General features: G+C 41.6%; 1 protein-coding gene across 2 annotated transcripts; it reads right to left on the reverse strand.

The window, feature by feature from the left end:
* Positions 1–2,859: 2,859 nt before the first annotated feature.
* Positions 2,860–15,603, reverse strand: INSIG2 (insulin induced gene 2). Of its 2 annotated transcripts, XM_085227965.1 has the most exons (6): positions 15,461–15,603; positions 11,439–11,769; positions 8,868–8,992; positions 6,743–6,909; positions 6,289–6,388; positions 2,860–5,824 (listed from the first exon to the last, which is right to left on the reverse strand). In XM_085227965.1, the coding sequence occupies exons 2-6, from the start codon at positions 11,680–11,682 to the stop codon at positions 5,783–5,785; spliced, it is 678 nt and encodes a 225-aa protein (XP_085084091.1). In that variant the 5' UTR covers positions 11,683–11,769; positions 15,461–15,603; the 3' UTR covers positions 2,860–5,782. The 2 variants fall into 2 exon arrangements, with proteins under 2 accessions (XP_085084091.1, XP_019472892.1); XM_019617347.3 differs by lacking the exon at positions 15,461–15,603 and having other exon boundaries at positions 11,599–11,755.
* Between the last annotated feature and the right edge of the window lie 2,458 nt (positions 15,604–18,061).

The raw sequence follows: 18,061 nt of genomic DNA on the forward strand, positions 1-18,061 counted from the left end.
GCCATACGCCCACCGCTAGCAGTGGAGCTGTGCCAGCTCAGTTGAGAACTTGGCTTTGCATGTCAGCCCATTCAGCAGTGATTGCACTTGACATGCAGCACAGAACAAGCATTTGTTTTTAGGAGAAAACAGTGGAGTCTTTCAGCCCCAGCCTATAAATAGTCTTGGTTCCAAGAATAGGATTAAGTGTCCTTAACTCAGGCTCCAATGTATTAATGCAAAGGGAGAGCAAGGAGGAGGAGGAGAAGAAATAGCTTTATTCTTTCTTTGGCACGCCAGTGGTAGGACTCTCTGCTCCAGAGCTCCAGATGAGAAACAAGCCTGTAGGCAGGACAACTTAGCTTTGCATGAAAACCTGTAGTTGATGTACGCCCTTAATACTCTCACAGGGACCTTCACTCCCTCCTAAGACAATGCAGCCCCATTCCCTCAGCTCTAACAAAGTCACCACCACCCAGAGAGACTGAAGCAGACTGCTGGTTTCTCACAAAATCCAAGACTGCACTAATCCCAGTGAGACCTCACTAACATCACTACTGCCATTTCCTACACGTTCCCCACCAGAGGAACGTCACGCTGGGGACTAGGATGGTTCCCCAGACACTGAGCCAAAATCCAGGGTTAGGATAAAGCAGACAGGACCAAACACAGCCCAGTGGCCAGCAGAGGGATGTCTTGACAGCAGGTTAAGGTCCAAGCAAGTCAGCAATACAGCACTGCATCTCTGAAGCTCCTCTTTCTCTCTCACTTAGAAATCCATCGTGAAAAATTGAACCAATCACTTACTTTTTCTTTCTTGTAACAGTATGGCAAGCGTTGGAGCTACCCTTTGCATAACTTACAGTCAGTAAGTTGTTGCAGCACCGGATGGCCATACCCACATACCTTACAATACAAAATGCTGGGCAACGCGTGCGAGTATTCCTGCATTAGCCCCCCATAAACACATTTTCAGTGCAAAAGCAAAGGCTGAACCGCTGCCAGTGCAGAACCTTAGCCTATGAACATGAATCTGGGGATGCTGTAGGGCAGGAGCCCTATGCTGATGCACATGGCTTGCTGTACGCTGAGCTCCCAACTCACTTACCTGGAGGAAAGCATAGCAGCAGCTCTTTCCCAGTATCTTCTTTCTTTTCTCTTCGGTCTCATACGCTACAGGCAAACTAAAATTGTGTGACAGTGCAACAGGAACTGCTTTGGCACTTCAGAAAGGAAGAACAAGAAAGGAAAACCTCAATTAAATGCAAAATTGCGCTTCAACCTGGATTTCAGCTCCAGTCAGAACAAGAAATGACCTGTACATCTTCCATGAAGTGACTTTAAGCACTCAAAGCACAAACTCCCAGTACACACAGCCCCAGTTTATCCTTTAATTTGAGGCTTTGTCATTTGAGTGGGGAAGGTAATCAGGACAAGGAGCCTTGTCCTGATTAGGGACCATGCTGCTCAAAGTATGACAACAGACACTACATCTCCACATTGACTTTATGAAGCAATTAAGGTGGTGTTTACTATTCCACAACACCTAACGTGCTGGACTGACCTTTCATTTACTGCTTAGTGCTGAACATTAAGCTGCAAAAATTACTTATGCTTTGCATTTAGTACTGGCACCAAAGCTAACTGCATTCGATAGCTATTCCCACTGTGAGACACACGTTCCTTCTGCCAGCTGTGCAGGTAACTGTATAAGCATTGTATTTCTTATTTAACATCACTTGCATACATTACATTAATTCGTCCCCAAATGTAAAAAGCATATGCAACTGCAAAGCATCACCTACTCAGAGTAATGCTGCTGGTAAAATCACATCCCCACCTCACACACTGGGAGAGAAGAAAGAAGGCTGGGATGCCACAGCTCCCGCATCAGGTCCCAGCCAGATGGCAGAAGCAAAGCATGGAAGCTGTGGAGGAAACTTTGTTTACTCTCCCAGCTACTCACATCAGCAGTGATGCAAAAGCAGGCACAAAATGCTTTTCAGGAGAGCTGGATGGAATATGCTCTCAATTGGGCAACTTTTCACTTGTAGCCACAGGCAGCAGAGGCAGGACACACATTTTTCCACTGCCCAGGGCACTGCTCTCCCAGAGAAGCTACAGAGGGCCAGCAAAGCAGCTTTGCCAGCACATATCTGAATGAACTGTGCTACGGCTGTTTAAAATCACAGCCATTTTTATCTTTGCCTGTAAAGTCAGACACTTGGCATGCCCACGACTGCCTTTTGACAGCAGTTAGGTTTTTGGGTCACAGCTTACCCCATCCAACACAAACACAGCTCTTTTCCATTCGCCTCCATCTTCTTTCCAATGCTAAGCTCCACTGCAACTGGAGCAACCTGAAATACTGATGAAGCTCACCCGCTGTCTCACTCTGCCTTCAGGTTTCTTCATTATACATTTCCAAACCTCTCTGTGTTTGGAAGCAACAACTTGCGTGAGACAGAGTGACGGACAAATACTTCACATTCCATTCATATCCAGATCAGAACAATACAAATATATTATTATAAGATTCCCTGCCACTTACGGTGGTTTGTTTTCTCTCCCATATTCTCAAGGACTATTTAAATCTGAATCTCTTCTCTATTGCAGCTGAAGTGATTTGGTTTATTTTCCCCCAGCTGCAATATTCCCAATGTGGATTCAAAAGGCCAAATTTTCCAAGGCAGTTCAGCATGCTAATTACGATTGAATCACTGCTGCTTTGATCAGCCGTTCCTTTTTCAGTACTTCCAGACAGGTGTTGGTGGAACCAATATGCCAGATCAGTGATCAAAATTATTACAAGATGGCTGATAGAAGGCAACTCTGTTTTAAATCAATAGCATTTAAAAACAAAAGAAGAAATCTATCAAACAAGGTTATCGTTGTATTTAATGCACATTTTGCTTTTAACAGCAATTTGCCAGCTTAAACAGCATAGAGCTTACAATGCTTAATTAGCGAAGAGGTTACAGTGCTTATAAAGTTGTATCTAAAATATACCTTATTTATTCTCTATTGAACATTTTAAAGACGGTCTATAATTACATGCTATACAGTAGTAGCATGTTCACACCACTACAGTTAAGGCCGTGTCTGCATTCTCATCTTGGACCTTTTTCAAGGTTTGAACACATCAGCCATAAAGTTACAATGCAGTTTGGAAAAAGAAAAAAAAAAAAAAAAAAAGAAGACATCCAAGATCTCAAATCTTGTAGCAACTTCAGTCAAATAACAATAAAAAATAAAACACATATAATAAAGGACTCCACCCAAAGGTATTTTGGATGACTACTGCCTTTGCAAGACATGCTCAAAATTTCCAAAATGAAATTTAAAAGGTAGCTGACAGCACAGTCTGATGTGTTTAGATAATCTGAGTGCAAAGTGCTTTAAAGTGTGTGCCACAAATGCACAATAACCACTTCTCACATACTGCACACATTTTAACATACACAAGGCTTCTGTGTAAATATTTAGACTGGCAGTAAAAGCAGCTCTATCACCAAGTGACACCAAGTGTCTAACACAAACAACTCGTCTCCAGTTGTACACACTTACTGATCAGGATGAAAGGGAATTGTTCACCAAGTCAGCACGCTGACTGAGGTACCATGTTTTTCTCCGGTTAGGATAAGAACCAACATCTGCATTTTTATGCCACGTGTACCTTGATAATCCAAGAGGGACTCAGCATGCTGCCTACCAAGCTGAAACCATTTCTTAAGTGAAGAAGGCAGATCAGGCCAAATACTGCACAGAAAGGACAAGTTTTTATTCTTAGTGGTATACCAGAGCCTGCCTAAGGAAACTCACTTCATGCTCAAAAGGTCTCTCTGTTATTCATTAAATGATTTTTATTATCACACGGTCTGATTAAAAGCAAATCTCTAGTGAGGAACCTGCTGCAACATGTTCTATGACAGTTTGAAATCAAGAGCATCTACAAGTGCTTCCGTGAGCTGTTACCAAATGTAAGAGTGCTTTTTCGTGCAGAACCTTAATAAGCTAATGGAAGAGCTGCAGAACCAAGCTCCAAAAACCAAGTACATCACTTGATTACTGTTTTCACACTTTTCCAATCAATACATTTTCCTTCTCATGGCCAATGTTTTTGGAAGCACTCCAGTGCATGCTTTTCAGGCTTAGAATAAGTGTGTAAGACTGAAAAAGAGTTTCCTATTTCAAGCTTTGTGTACAATGCACATTAATAAAAACTTGTCTAAACAGTTATTTGTTCTTTGGACCAACTCCAGTCTCCTTAGGTGACTGTAACATTTCTTATAAACCTTTCATAGAAGATTTAAAAATATATACTTCAAGACAAACAACCAACCAACACATTAAAACATTAACACAGAAATAGGAGGAAAACAAAACAGAGACTTTTCACACCGAATTCACTGCTGGCATAGACTGGCAGAACTCTTTAAGTCTTCTTTCTGCCTTCTAGCACTGTTGCTTTTGTCTCAGGATCTTAAAAGCGAGCTGCAAAGCCAACATGAAGAAATTCCATGTATGTCCACGACCACGGATCACACTGAAGTCCTTTTCAAGAAGAGAACAGATTTAGCACGTGGCCTGTTTCAGCTTTGCCCTGTCAGACTTTCTGTGCATAGGCACCCGTAAAACAAGGACAACTGTACCTCTCTACTTCACAAAGTTGCTATGAGAACAAATGCATTTGAGTGCCTGGACCACTGTTACAGCAGTAAGGGCTACTTCAGTATCTAAAACACAGCCTTTGTCTCCCCTGCAAACAGAATGGGGAAAAGACAAGAACTAACAGAAATAGCATTGGTAACGGAGGTCTTTCTGACACTGTATGGTAGTGGCTGATTTAGTTCAGCAGAATGAAGTTTCATAATAAAAAAGCCCTAACATGTCCCAACCCCCTGCCGTGGGCTGGTTGCTACCTTGCTAAAGCTGCCCAGGCCCCATCCAACCCAGCCTTGAACTCCTTTAGGGACAGGGCATCCACACCTTCTCTGGGCAGCCTGTTCCTGCACTTCACCACCCTATAGAGTAAAAATGAACTGAATTGCATCCTGTTACTCAATACAAAAAGCAATTTCAGAGAGTTCGTCCACATCTGATGGTGCTCCAACACAAATCCATATCCTAGCACATATATCATTTCCAGCCCTAGTTTCCATTTCTGTGTTCTGGATGTGTATCTGGATATGATACAGGACACAGAACACAAACAAAACGATACATCAATAACCCACACAACTCATACTAAGCCTCCTCATCTGTGATGTGAATGACAGTGTGTTAATAGGCAGAAATCAGTTACTTATTGCATCAAGGCCCACTTGCAAACCATGAATTTCTTAAATGTATTCCTAGCTATCATCATGTAAAGAGAAGATCTTCATTCCTAAGTCTGAATCCTGCATTTTTCACCGAGCTGTTAAGAACAAATTCCTCAAAACTTTCAAGATAAAGTGAAGCAGAAGTTGCAGCTACATAAACATAGTGCAAAGGTTCAGTTTGGCACTGCAACATTATGGACAGACAAGAAGTTATGGTAAACTCAGTTCAGATTTGGAAAAAAGAATCCTATAATTGAACCAACATTATCAAATGTATTGCATACTATTGTAGCTTCACAGTAATCAAAAATCAGACATTAAAGTTTCTATAGAAGCAGCAATCACAGATTGCAGTAAAATATACCACTGAAGAGAAAAAAAATTGCATTTTGGCAATTTCATAGTCAAGTGTTCCTTATGCTCCTCCAACAGTCATTTGTCAGATATTTTCCTGTTTTAAAGGTGCATATTGTTCCTCCTCAGTCCTCGTGAGACTTCTCTGCAATGACTTTGCATTCATACTGAAACACAGAAATTGGCAAAACAATAATAATTATGTACATACCTAATAAAAAAAGGGGAATTTTCTACAATAATTATTTTGAAATAGCTCAGCTTACTACTTTACCCACTTAAGCTTGGCCTCCCTAAGTTCTGTGCAAATACTGGCTGTGATTTCTGTCCCTGTGAGCAGCAGAAATAGTACAGACTTAAGAGGAGCTTGACTTCTCCCCTAAAAGCTGGTGCTCTCATTTAGCTTCTGAAATAAAGCATGCACCCACCCCAGCATACAGAGCAAAGCGATGAGTCACGTTCCTATCAGAAGCACTGGTGGCTCACTAACCAAATCAAAAAGCAACAATTACCAGTTTCTACCTCATCCCACATCCCCAGTTCAAATAACTGATTGGTACATACGAAGGAAGCAGTGACATATGGATTAGCAGTATCACTAGAAGGCAGTCAGTCCTTCCTCCACACTTACCATTGCCAGCTGCCTGCCAATATTGCCCATTGTTATTCCACCAGCAAAAAATATACATGGCAACCAGGAACGAACATAAAGGAAATCTGGAGATGTGTATCTGGAAAAGAACAGCTTTTTAGCTCAAACTTGTGCCACGTATAAAGGAGAGTTCTTCAATCACAGGAAATGAATCTACAGACTTAAGTTATAGACACTTCAACTCAAAACGTCACTATTATAGAAACTTAATTGCTTAAAGTAATTAACATTGTTGGTAAAAGCAGTCATTTTACTGAAATAAGCAACTCCCAACTGAAGGTCTTAATACTGAGCTTTCACAAATTTATTTTACTCCCCAAATTAACTTCTGACTATTTTACGATTCATATCAAATTCAGCCCCTTCAGTTATTCTGACGTTATATTACAGCTTCAGGATGCTACTAGTTAGCCTCAAAGAAATAAATACTTACTGATAAACTCCATTGTAGACCAGAAGCTGTGACACCAACGTGGCCAGGAAAGCAATTCCTACTCCAAGACCGAAGCCACTTCGTGATCTATCAAATGTCCACCACAGCCCAATTGACAGGGCTGCTAACGTGAGAGACAATTGGATATTGTTGGCAAAATCCACTTTCTGTGTTAATTGTTAAGGAAAAGTTTGGAAATAACAAATGCAAATGTAGTTTTCTTTGTTCTGTTCATCATACTTCAATATAATAGTTTTTCCCACCATAAAAAAATACAGCATAGCTGTATCTGTTACCACACATCTACAGTGTAGAAGAAAATAAGCCTTGTAAATGTTGCCAGCATATCAAGAAACTAGCAAATGAAGACACTTCTTCATGTTTTTAGGGTCATAGTACTGTAAAAGAGCCAAGACCATTTACCTACCAAATAACACTACAGCTTTAGATGCACAAAAAAATGCACATAACTACACCTTGGTATTGAGAATAAGGACTTTCCACCCTTATCTGGTCCTTTATTACACTATGCATGAAATCTTAATTCTGCCATTAGACTCCTTTAAATGACAGAGATTTACTGGAGGGAAAAAAACCAAAAAGGTACTTGTCACTCTTTCTTCTACTGTGTTTAAATGACATGGTAGTTTGCATTTGGCAAAATGTTAAGTGCTTTCTTAAAAATGAAATGTAGATAATATTACTGTGAAAGTACTCAACACTGAAAATCAGTTTTTATGAAACCTACAATAATGACTCAGGCTATTTGTATTGTTTCTTCTTCAAAATATTTTGGAAATATCAACGCATTCTCACTATTTGTTTCCAAAAGAGATTATTGAAAAGGCAGCTGGTGATTTTCAAAAGCCTGAAAGCAAATTTGTGGGATGAAAACATAAAAATCACTGTCCTACTTTCTCACAAAGGCCTGGAGAGAGCTACAGGAAATTAGAAAGAAATTCAACTAATAAGTAAAATTAATTAATTACAGGATAAAAATAAATATCAAAAATATCAGAAAAAATGTCAAATGAACAAAAACCACACCAAATATGGTAATGTGCAGAGCTAGTAACAAACCAGACAGCTTTCTGGAAGAGCTGTCAAGAAGGAAACACAGTACATTAATGTTACTCTGAAATATGTGCAACAGCTGTTAGAAAACTGCAAGGTTTGTTGCAAATAACTTGAACCATGCGAAGAAACACTGTCAGTTCTCTTGCATTTCTTCAAGGCAACAAAGTTCTATTTGCTCGCAGAGCAGGTACAGTTGATGAGAACTACAGGACTACATTAACAAATCTTTGACAAAAAGAAAACAAACAAGGCTTGTAAGAGACACCACGAATGACTCAACTTTGACAACTCCAGCTTGTCTGGCCATGCAGGATTGGTTTTGCTCCTGCAAGCCAACCTAGCAACAACAACAAAAATATCCAAGGGCCACCTCAGAAAGAACTCTGTCAGCTCTCAATCATTCACCAACCTGTGCTTTCTTCCTGGAAATTCAGTAGCACACAGTCAGAAGCCTCTTAGCACTCCCACCACACATTTCTGCTGTGTTGGAGCTGACAGTGAAAGGAATGAACTGCAGAGAACATAAATGTTCTTTCAAATCAGTTTGTACCACAGGAAAGGTAACTAACAGCATCTAGGCCGCATTTGTGGAATGAGGTAACAACACCTGAAAAATGCAGCGTGCAGCCCTGGTGTCACCCAGTTCTAACTCTTCCCCACACTTTACAAAGTGCACTACAAGTGTTTCACTAGTAACCTCAAGATTTGGCTTTAACTTTTAACTACAGTGTTAAAAGAAAATCAAATCTTAAAATTAAAGCATTCTTCTGTGATACGTATCACGCATTTCCCTGCACTTAATTTTTCAGAGAAAACAAAGACAAAGCCCAGTGTTGAGAAATTCTAACGGAAAGATTTTTCTGAACCCAAACAGATGAGACTTACCATCTCCAATAGCCCTACAGTTTAACACTAAGACATACTCAGCATTTCCTTTGCAAACACACTGCACATTACATTTCTAACAACTCACGATGAGTGATGATGTAAACTTTTGCTTTACTGGAAACCTATTTCTTATTGCCAGTTTCATTGGCATACAGGATACAGCGCTGGCATGATTTATTCCCACAAAGACTGCTACACACCGCATTACACTGGACCATTCTCTCTTAAATTTATGTGGCTCTCCCAGATGTCTGTCCATGCATGGGTACAATAACCCAATCACAGCTGTGGAAAAACAGAAGAAGAAAGGCCAAAAAATTAAAGCACTGGCAATACTGAACTAAAACAAAGACTAGCTTGATTTTGACAATTACTGTAACCAAAACAAATCTTTTAAGCACACAATACAAAACACACATGGCAAAAAAAATCACTGAAAAACAGTAATTTAAACAGTTTCATGGTTTTAACAAGCCCTGTAGAACTGTTCAGCAGCATCTTCAGACACAGCAGCAGAAGACTGTAAGACTGAACCAACTGGAGAGGACTGAAGAGCTCTGCTCCCTGTCAGAATCCATGCTATCTCAATGGAATTAAAAAAGAGCAGCAATAGCTTGTAGACTTTTGAAAACCCCCATGTCAAATGTTAAAGTAACTGCAAAGCAAACACACCACAGTAAGAGAGGAGTGTGGTCTATAACATCAATATTTTGTGTTTTCTTTTGTTGTTTTACAAGCAGTTTTTGGGTAATGTTTTGCCTTTCTTCAATGCTACTATGAAGACTCAAGTAAGAGAGAAAGCCATTAGCCTACAGTAGCTGTTGAATACAGACAGCACACAGGACTTCCAAGCCCAGGGAACTGCTCTTTGAATATTTACTCCTAAATTTATTCTGCATTGCAGTTGCAGCTAAAAAGACTATTACCAACATAGCTGAGAATTAACACCGTTGCTTAATGTCAAACTGGTGCTGCAGGAGGGAGGCAGAGACTGAGAAATTGGTATGGACTGTAATACCCTCCATTTGGCATGCTTTTATAGGTGTGTTACAGAAAAAGCTCTTTATTTTGCCAGAGAGGAATCTGATCTTCAGCATTCAGGAAAATAAACCATGAGTAAAGCTAGAGAGGAAAACAAATCCTCCACAAGCAATTTTCTTGCCAAAGACATCAGGCCAAACTGATGACTAGTAACAGGGAAGAATGAAAAACACTCTCTGAAAGCAGTCTCCATTGTCATTGATTGTAAATATGCAAAGTATCTTTATTTTGTTCATAAAAATAAACCACACTGCAAAGGAACGTTCACGTCACTTTCAGGAAGGCTGTACAAGTCAAAATGGTAACAAAGCAGACAAATTATCAGCATTTATCATAGAGATTGCCTGCATGTACACTAGCAGAGGGGATGAGGAAAGAAAATGGGAAAAAAAAGTCTGATAATGAAAGAAACAAAATAAGTTTATCAGGAGTCACTTCAGCTGGGAAAAAAAAAATCAATTAAGTTCCATCTTTAAATCAGGTGGTTTAAAAGTAGTGCAAATACTTAGCAGGTGACTGCATTTTACAAACAATATCCAGTCTTGCCATCAAAACCACCAACACACGAGAAGCTTTTTGACTTCCCCGTTCATAAAACATCATTACTTTACCAGACATGTTTGTCTGGACTGATGGATTCAGAGGGCTTTCCTTTCAAATCAATTTCCTCTATGCTATCTGAGCTGTAGTGTTTCAACAAGCTATCAAAAGGAGAGCAATTAGATGAGTAGAAAAATAATAAACTTACACGTTACCATCAGCAAAACAGTGATATTAACTCAAAAACTCATTTATTGACTCATGTTGATACCCACAGAAGTAAGCTTCTCAATCTTATCAAAACTATCTGTAGGAAGATACTGCCTTTACTGTGAATGTTCACTAAGTCAGAATCCCTCAATCCTGGCTGCTAAAAATATTCCCTTAGTGAAGCATAGAACTGGCCCATATGATCAATAATCTTCAGAGCCATGCAGAAAGCCTAATCCCACCATCCTTGTAACATAGAATACTCCTCTTGACACTTGAAGATGAAAGAAAAAGGGCTATTTCTTACTGCCTACAGCAGACAACTCACTTAAACTAGCTCCCAAACCACACAGAAAAGCCTCTCTAAGTGATCAAGGGAAAAACAGAGTATGTTCACATCATCCAACCCAATGCACACCCTAACTGAGGTACTCTGTGCTGTAACGTGCTGCTACAACTGCACTCACTGCATATCTCGCCTGAACTCCCTGAAAAGCAGTCAGACCTTTGAGTCCTACAGAGATAAAGCAATGCCTCAAACTAAACTGAGGAACAAATGGAAAGCTGGAACACAAAATGGGGCATTACTCAGGGTGCTTCACTTTGCTTGAAGCAAGCTGCAGCACACAGCACCATCTGATAAACCCAATGCCTGCAGAACACACTGCTGTAATCCAGCCCTGAAGTTACACGTTGCACCACCCTCTGAAATCTAAGAAAATGGTACTCTAACCTAGCAGAAAAATAAAGGTTTGTGTTCTGCTAACAATATTACAGTGTAGCGAGTTAACAGAGCAAGAATTTTTAGATACATGTATGCCTATCTTCAAGGCAGTTGGGATAGCAACTAGCACATCTTTCACCTGAAGGTTTTTCTAACCATAACTCCCTATGCAACCTTTCACCCCCACGCCAGGCATACGTACACAACTGAACTTACCTGATGCTGTGCCACAGCAAGGTGGAACCCACCAAGCTGAGGAGAAGATGCTTGTGATCACATCAGGGGGGAAGAGAGTAACGTTCCTCTGGATCTGAAGCAAGTTTAACACTAATGCAAGAAATACCCCAATAAAAAACAGCACTATACCACGAATTACCAAATTCATGCCATGACTGGTTACAGATGAAATGTATGGACCACTCTTTTTTGGTAATGTTGGCTTTGCATCATTTTCCGCCATGACTTCTTATGCTCTCAGAGACATCCAACAGGCTCACTGAGGAGGATTCACTTGTAGTTGGGATTTCAATTAGGAGATACCCAAACCCTGAAAAATAATAAAACATGGGTGAAAAATAAAGATAAAAGAATATATATACAGATATATATATATTTCTCCTAAACAAATTCAGATATTTTACTGAGTTTTCTGAAGAAGACAATTAGTTCTTTGAGAACAGAAAAAACATCTTATGAAGAAAACAAGTTTTACAAATAGCTGTCCACTAGGAAACAGTGTGGGATGGGATAAGCAGGAATGCAAAACCACAGTGATAAGAGAAACAAAACTGATATCAAATGAGAGATAGGCTTGCCTCATAGCAGCAGTAAGTTTTGTTTTGCTTCCCTCCTTTACACAACAACTAGAGATTATGTAATCCAGAAGCACATAACACAACCCTCAGTTTTGATACAGCCACAGGGGTTCACGGATTCTCTTCTTGAAGAGAAGCAGAAAACTCTCTTACATTGGAATGTAAGATCTGAGACATATTTTTCAGGATGGAGTCAAAATTTCAGCAATCCTGCAGTGCATCAACTTGTGTAACCCCAGATACAGAGCAAGAAACTTGGCTCACTGGAGAAGTAATCTCAGACTAAACCAAAATAACACGTTTTGTAAAAGGTATCATACATGATTACATACCCGAATTGTAGAGGCACAAAAGAATCTGAGAGCAAAGGGAAGAAGGAGCTCCACCTGTCCATGCCTAGGATAGCTTTCTATATGAGTAACTGTAGGCACCACGTGAATGGCATAGCTCCCATCCCAACCCCTCTTTAAAAAAAAAATAAAAAATGCTGTCAATCAAGAGTCTTGTTATACATGGATTCAGTGCCACACTCATGTATAACAACAATTCTGACAGGCAGCTTAGCCACCTGGAACCTAAAAAAAAAAAAAAAAAAAAACAAATAAAAAAAAGCCCTGACAATGTTTTTAAATCTGGAGCTGCCAACTGGTGGCGGCTCCTGTTAACTCTTACTTGTGGCCATGTGGATGGCAGAAGAGTGGAACAGGAGCTGCAGCCTTCCTTTCCATGCCAGCTGACCCATAAGGACAGTGCAGAGGATGCCCTACACTTTTGCTGACCCGATGCCAAAAGGCAAGGGAAATACATCTGGGCTGGTTAAGATAGAAAGCTCCAACAAAGATCTGAGGCCATGCTGCAGCATCCTCCAGCACTATTCCTTCCAAGAAGCAAAGCAAAAGGGAAAAAGTGTTCAAATCACATGCAACTTCCCGGTGACGGTCTGGGGAGGCAGCAGTTCTCTCAAAAAACACAAGATCTCTTCTGCCTGGATGCTTCTGAATGGTATTTGTAGTCACAAACACATCCTGGTGAGGCAGAGGGGGAAGAGGGCAAGCAGGGTGCCTGGTTCTGAGTCAGCAGCCTGACTCATGCCAAGCATTCAGACGTCTGCAGCAGGGCTGGCATCTGCAGCATGCTTCCTTCCAGCAAAAAGGAGGTGCTCCGGGTTTTGCTTTCCCTTCCTCTGGATGGCATGGAGGCAGAGCCGAGATAATATATTTAGCCTCCAGGAAAGAAAGCAGGGAATGGCAAACAAATCACACCTTCAGCTGAGAACCTTCCCCACTCCGCGAACTTTGCCCACGATTGATGGCAGGAGTATACTCAGGGGAAGTCTTATAAACACATGTTATCAGAGACATCCTTATCTCAATTCTTCCTAGGAAAACACACTCAACTGACTCTCCACTTTCTTATCCCAACAGCTCTTGGCACTTCCTAAGTCTGAATATTCCTTTTTCTATACTGTATGAACAGAGTTGATATATACAATTCCAAACGTGGATCTCTTGGCCTCGTACAAGGAAGTTCCCACTTTTGTGTCTGCTCAAACAAGTTCTGCTGCAGCACACAGACCACCTTTGCTTTTTTTCACTCCCACTAAGTAGTAGCTCACATCCTGTGATCCATCACTACTCCCAATTTTTTCTTTTCTCCTGTTGGTAGCCTCCTGTTTCTTAGTACCAGCTCCAAACCTTACACATTAAATTTTATCCCATACGCATTACTCTGACACTCAATGTCATTCCATTTTTCCTGCAGAATATCCGTCCTCTTTGATCCTGCAAACATTTCCCAACTTCAAGTCATCAGCAAATATCAATACTATGGCCCTATTTTGTGCAAAGTCATCAACCAAAGCATTAAGCAAGACCAACTCGACTCCCAATCTTTGAGGAAATCTATTAATAATTTCCCTGCAGCTACTATTTCCCAATTTTATAACCATCTCTTGATATCTCTCTCTAACAAGACTCTGCTTGTAATTCTTTGAGTACAATAGTCTCCAACTTAATTAAGAATCATCAGCTGTCCCATGTGGCACTACGTAAAATGTTTTACTTATGCAAAAACTGATCAGATCTTACTTTTTTTTTTCCTTATGTCAGAGAATGGGTTGCTGCCTTTTGTACGGCCCCTGCAGCAGGAAGTTATTTGATGCACTGTAAACTCCAGTGAGACTCTTACTGTGAGGCAAACAACTCTATCAGCACAAGGACACTTGTGGGCAAATGCCAATTAATGTGTTTGGAACACGTAATGACAGATCTCCAATTAATATGACACGGGGACTTCTGCCCTGGTTTCTCATCCTACACGTTGTTTCCATTTACTTTATTACAGATTCCAAGTTTTCTCTGCTGACTGGCTTCTGGCATACCACAAACAGAGAAACTGAGGAGAAGAGAAAAGCAACCGATGATCAAACCTATTATCAGGGTTCTTCTCAGCCTCTGACAGCTGGATATAAGATTCTCAGGCAGAGCACACACTTGCACATCAAAATATTTACTGCTGCTTCCTTTAATGTTGATGGAAATTAAGATTTCTAAAGACATCAACTCCTTCTTCTGAGCTGGGAGCCAGTGTGCCTCCTTTCAAGCCCTGCATCTTGCATAGGGTTTCCATTCAGATAAAATACTCCATCTATGGTACCAACATTACTTCTGAGCCCTTGTTTCTTGAGAACCAATATTCAAAGCTACAGAAGCACTCAGGAAGCTACAGGCTGACATTGCACAAAGTCTCTGCTTCACTCTCCCTCTCTGGTGGCACACGGCCCCAGCCCAAGCTTTTTAGCATACCAAACACAGCAGCTGAGAGAGCAGGTATGGTCTGCAGGCACAATGTCTTGTCTTACAGAGTTAATAAGAAAATCATCACCCTTGACTTTTTAAAACACTTAGTCACTTAACTAGTTCATAACAAGAAGATCCGTGCTGCAAATACTCCCCAGTGCTCCGCAGCTCACCGAGAGCTTTCTGTTGGCTCACAGCAACGCTTCTCGCCCGATAAGATGCACTACAAACAGCTCAGCACAGCAGGAGCCAAGGAAGAAGGGACGTATAGCAGCAGGCAGCAAAACAACGGGACACCACCACCATCACCACCTGTGCCCTAGGGGAGGCCGGCAGCACCAACCCTACCGCTCAGGACACGGGGCTGGGTAGCCCGGACACCACTGGCAGCGCTGACACCTCGAGGCACGTTACGAGGCCCAGCCCGCAGGCAGCAGGCCCGGCTGGGGGCTTGGCGCTTCCCGGGGCGGCCTCTCCCTGCGACAGCTCCAACCCGAGCCCCTCCGCGCCGCGCCCTCCCTCAGCGGCCGCCCTCGCCGAGCCCCGCGCATCCCCAGCCTCAGCTGTGAGCCGGCCCGGCCGCCCCCCTCGACGCGGGCGCCGCAGCGGCAGCCCCGGCACTCACTCGGCCACCGCCATCTTCTCCTCCCGCGCCAGTCCCCGCCCCGCGCAGCCTCCGCAGCCTCCCGCCGGCGGGGGCGGGCCGGGCCGGGTGCTCCGAGTGCCGGCCCGCGGGGCGGAGGGCCCTGAGGCGCCGGGCAGCGTGGTGCTGGCGTTCCCTGCAGCCTCTCGCCGTCAGTCTTGTGCTGCAGCCGGTTCCACACAGTCACACGACAACCACTCTGCTGCTGTATCAGGGCAAAATGCACAGAACGCAGAAAGCAGCCCGCGTCCCCCGGGCGTTTCGCTTCTCCTTAGCGAAAATGTGAAGTGTAAAATTAGAGTTTACAGGTGCTGGTAGAAAGCCAAGTGCGCACAGAGTAAGGGGAGAAGTAAGTAATCCAAAATTCAGTGGTGGTTAAACTGTACAACGCTGCTGCGTGTGTGGGAATGGGTTGCCAAAATAAACGGAGGGACGTGGGCCTTGGGTTTTCTGTGACATGGATACAGGGCAAACTGCAGGAAAGGAACGTGAAAGATGAAATACAGTTAAAGCTGCTCCCGAGCCCGACTGCCTCGAGCACCTGACTGCAGAGAATTGCACATCTGCTTAACTTTATTGATTAAGCCAAAAAGAGACACAGTTCATTACTCCAGAAACCAAATTTCATCGCCAATTTGTGGTCTCTCTGGAGGAAGGCGCAAGGCGAAGCAGGCAACAATCTGCCTTAACCTTTCTTCACCAGTAGACAAGGTATAACAATTAAAAAAGCATCATTTGTTGTATATGTGGAGCATATGCTGCTGTTTTCATTATTAAATTTATTTCTGTATCGTATTTATTATTATTCCCTCTGAACTTTTTCTGTTCTCATTGCTCTGATATCTAGTACAATATATTTGAAAATGTTTGCACACAGCCTTTGTGTTTCATTGCAAACACTTTGGTGAGCTCTCCATATTCCCAGGCTCATTCACAGCATTTCAGTGCAGTCCTGGGTTAATGCTTGGATAGGATGAAGTTTGTTACTCTGTTTACTACAGCAGTATCTTTAGTGATAACTATAGTTTCTCTGTGCTGATATGTTCTGAGAAACACTGTACCAAAACATAGATGAAGAAGAGCATAAGGATCTGTAATAGACATAACAAAAATGAGAAAGGAAGATATTTACAGCAGCAGAAACCCATTGAGGTTTAGATGAGCAATGAATGAACTTTCAGATTGTTCAACTTTGCTTTTCTTATTTTTCTCAGTAACTCTTACTGAGCTACTTGCCTGAGGCAGAGCAAAGGAGACCAAAACTATGGGTCCATGTGGGAAAGCCTGACAACAGAAACTTGGTGGACATGAACTGTGAGCATTAGAGAGGAAAAGTTTGGCATATATGGATGGTAAGTATAATGATGGCTGTTTTTTCCCTTCTCTTGACGTATGTATAGCCATGTGATGATTCGTCTGTCAGTAAGATCAGGTTAGCTATAGTAAGGCCTATAAAATTATAGCTCTTATAGAATGTAAGCTGATCATGTAAGAAATATTAATTATATTATCAGAAAAGTATTAAATGTGAAAAAAAAAACAGTATTGGTGTAAAACACTGCCACTCCAATAAATTCATTGACATTGCCAATATAAGCTAAAAATTAGCTAAAGGCTTAGTCTTTATACTCATCTGATTATGCTAGAGGGTACAGTGTTTGCACAGAAATGAAAGGAACGTGAGGGGAAAGTAAAGGAAAGTGTCTGACTAGGAAATGAACAAAATAGATACATCAGCAGATAGATAGTTTTGCAAACAAACAAGGCAGGCTTATGACTTGCAGAGAAGTGTCATTTGCTCTGCCTTTGACTGGAATTAGTATGGAATATCATGGGAAAAGCATTTTTTCTGGAACCAGAGCTGTTTCATTGTACTGGCTGGAGAGCACAACAATATAGAATATTCTGGATTTAGTTTGGGGAAATATTTTGTAGATATGATAAATCTGGCAATGAAAATCACCACAAAGTTCATACAAAGCAGAGGAGCCTAGAGCAGCCACACATCTATAGAAAATTGGAATTGCTCTCATATCCCTAACAGCCACTTCTAGAAACTTTTGTTTTGTCAGGACTCTTGTGGGCTGGTTGCATGAGTCAACACAAGACTGCCTACCTGAGGGTGTGGGACAGTAAATGAAAGGGGATTGCTGGGAAACACTTAGAGAACAGGTAGAGCTCTACAAGCACAAATCCTGAGTATCTCTGGCTACCTCAGGCAGGACACTTCAAGAAGCCTGGGCGTGAGCTGTGCAGGATGGCTGACAACTGCAGTGTCATAACATCAAAACCTGTCCTTTCCTTATTCTGAGTTCCAGACAGTGGCACTGATTACTGCTGTTACTTGGGGCCTTTAGCTACTATTGCAAAAATAAAGTTGTAAATTACAGATTTTTTTATTTATCAAAATATCTTCAGGAATATAAATCTCCTTCAGAGCCTCCTTGGAAGCTCTCCATGCATACAGAAGGCTTCTGGAAGGCCTTCAGAAATGACGAATTATAGAACTGGGCACATTTTCCACCAATGACTTTTATTTCACCAGCTGAGGCTGCTGTCTTGTCTCTTTTATTATTTCCAAAA

Source organism: Meleagris gallopavo, chromosome 7 (assembly GCF_905368555.1).
Source record: "Meleagris gallopavo chromosome 7, MGAL_WU_HG_1.1, whole genome shotgun sequence".
In the NCBI taxonomy this organism is placed as follows: Eukaryota; Metazoa; Chordata; class Aves; order Galliformes; family Phasianidae; genus Meleagris; species Meleagris gallopavo.

Excerpts from the sequence above, each read along its gene's own strand:
- INSIG2 (XM_085227965.1), bottom strand. The coding sequence starts at position 11,682 with ATGGCGGAAAATGATGCAAAGCCAACATTACCAAAAAAGAGTGGTCCA. Across the intron at positions 8,993-11,438 it reads TTGCTGTGGCACAGCATCAG|CTGTGATTGGGTTATTGTAC; the intron begins GTAAGTTCAGTT and ends GTTTTTCCACAG. Across the intron at positions 6,389-6,742 it reads GTCTACAATGGAGTTTATCA|ATACACATCTCCAGATTTCC; the intron begins GTAAGTATTTAT and ends GTTCTTTTCCAG.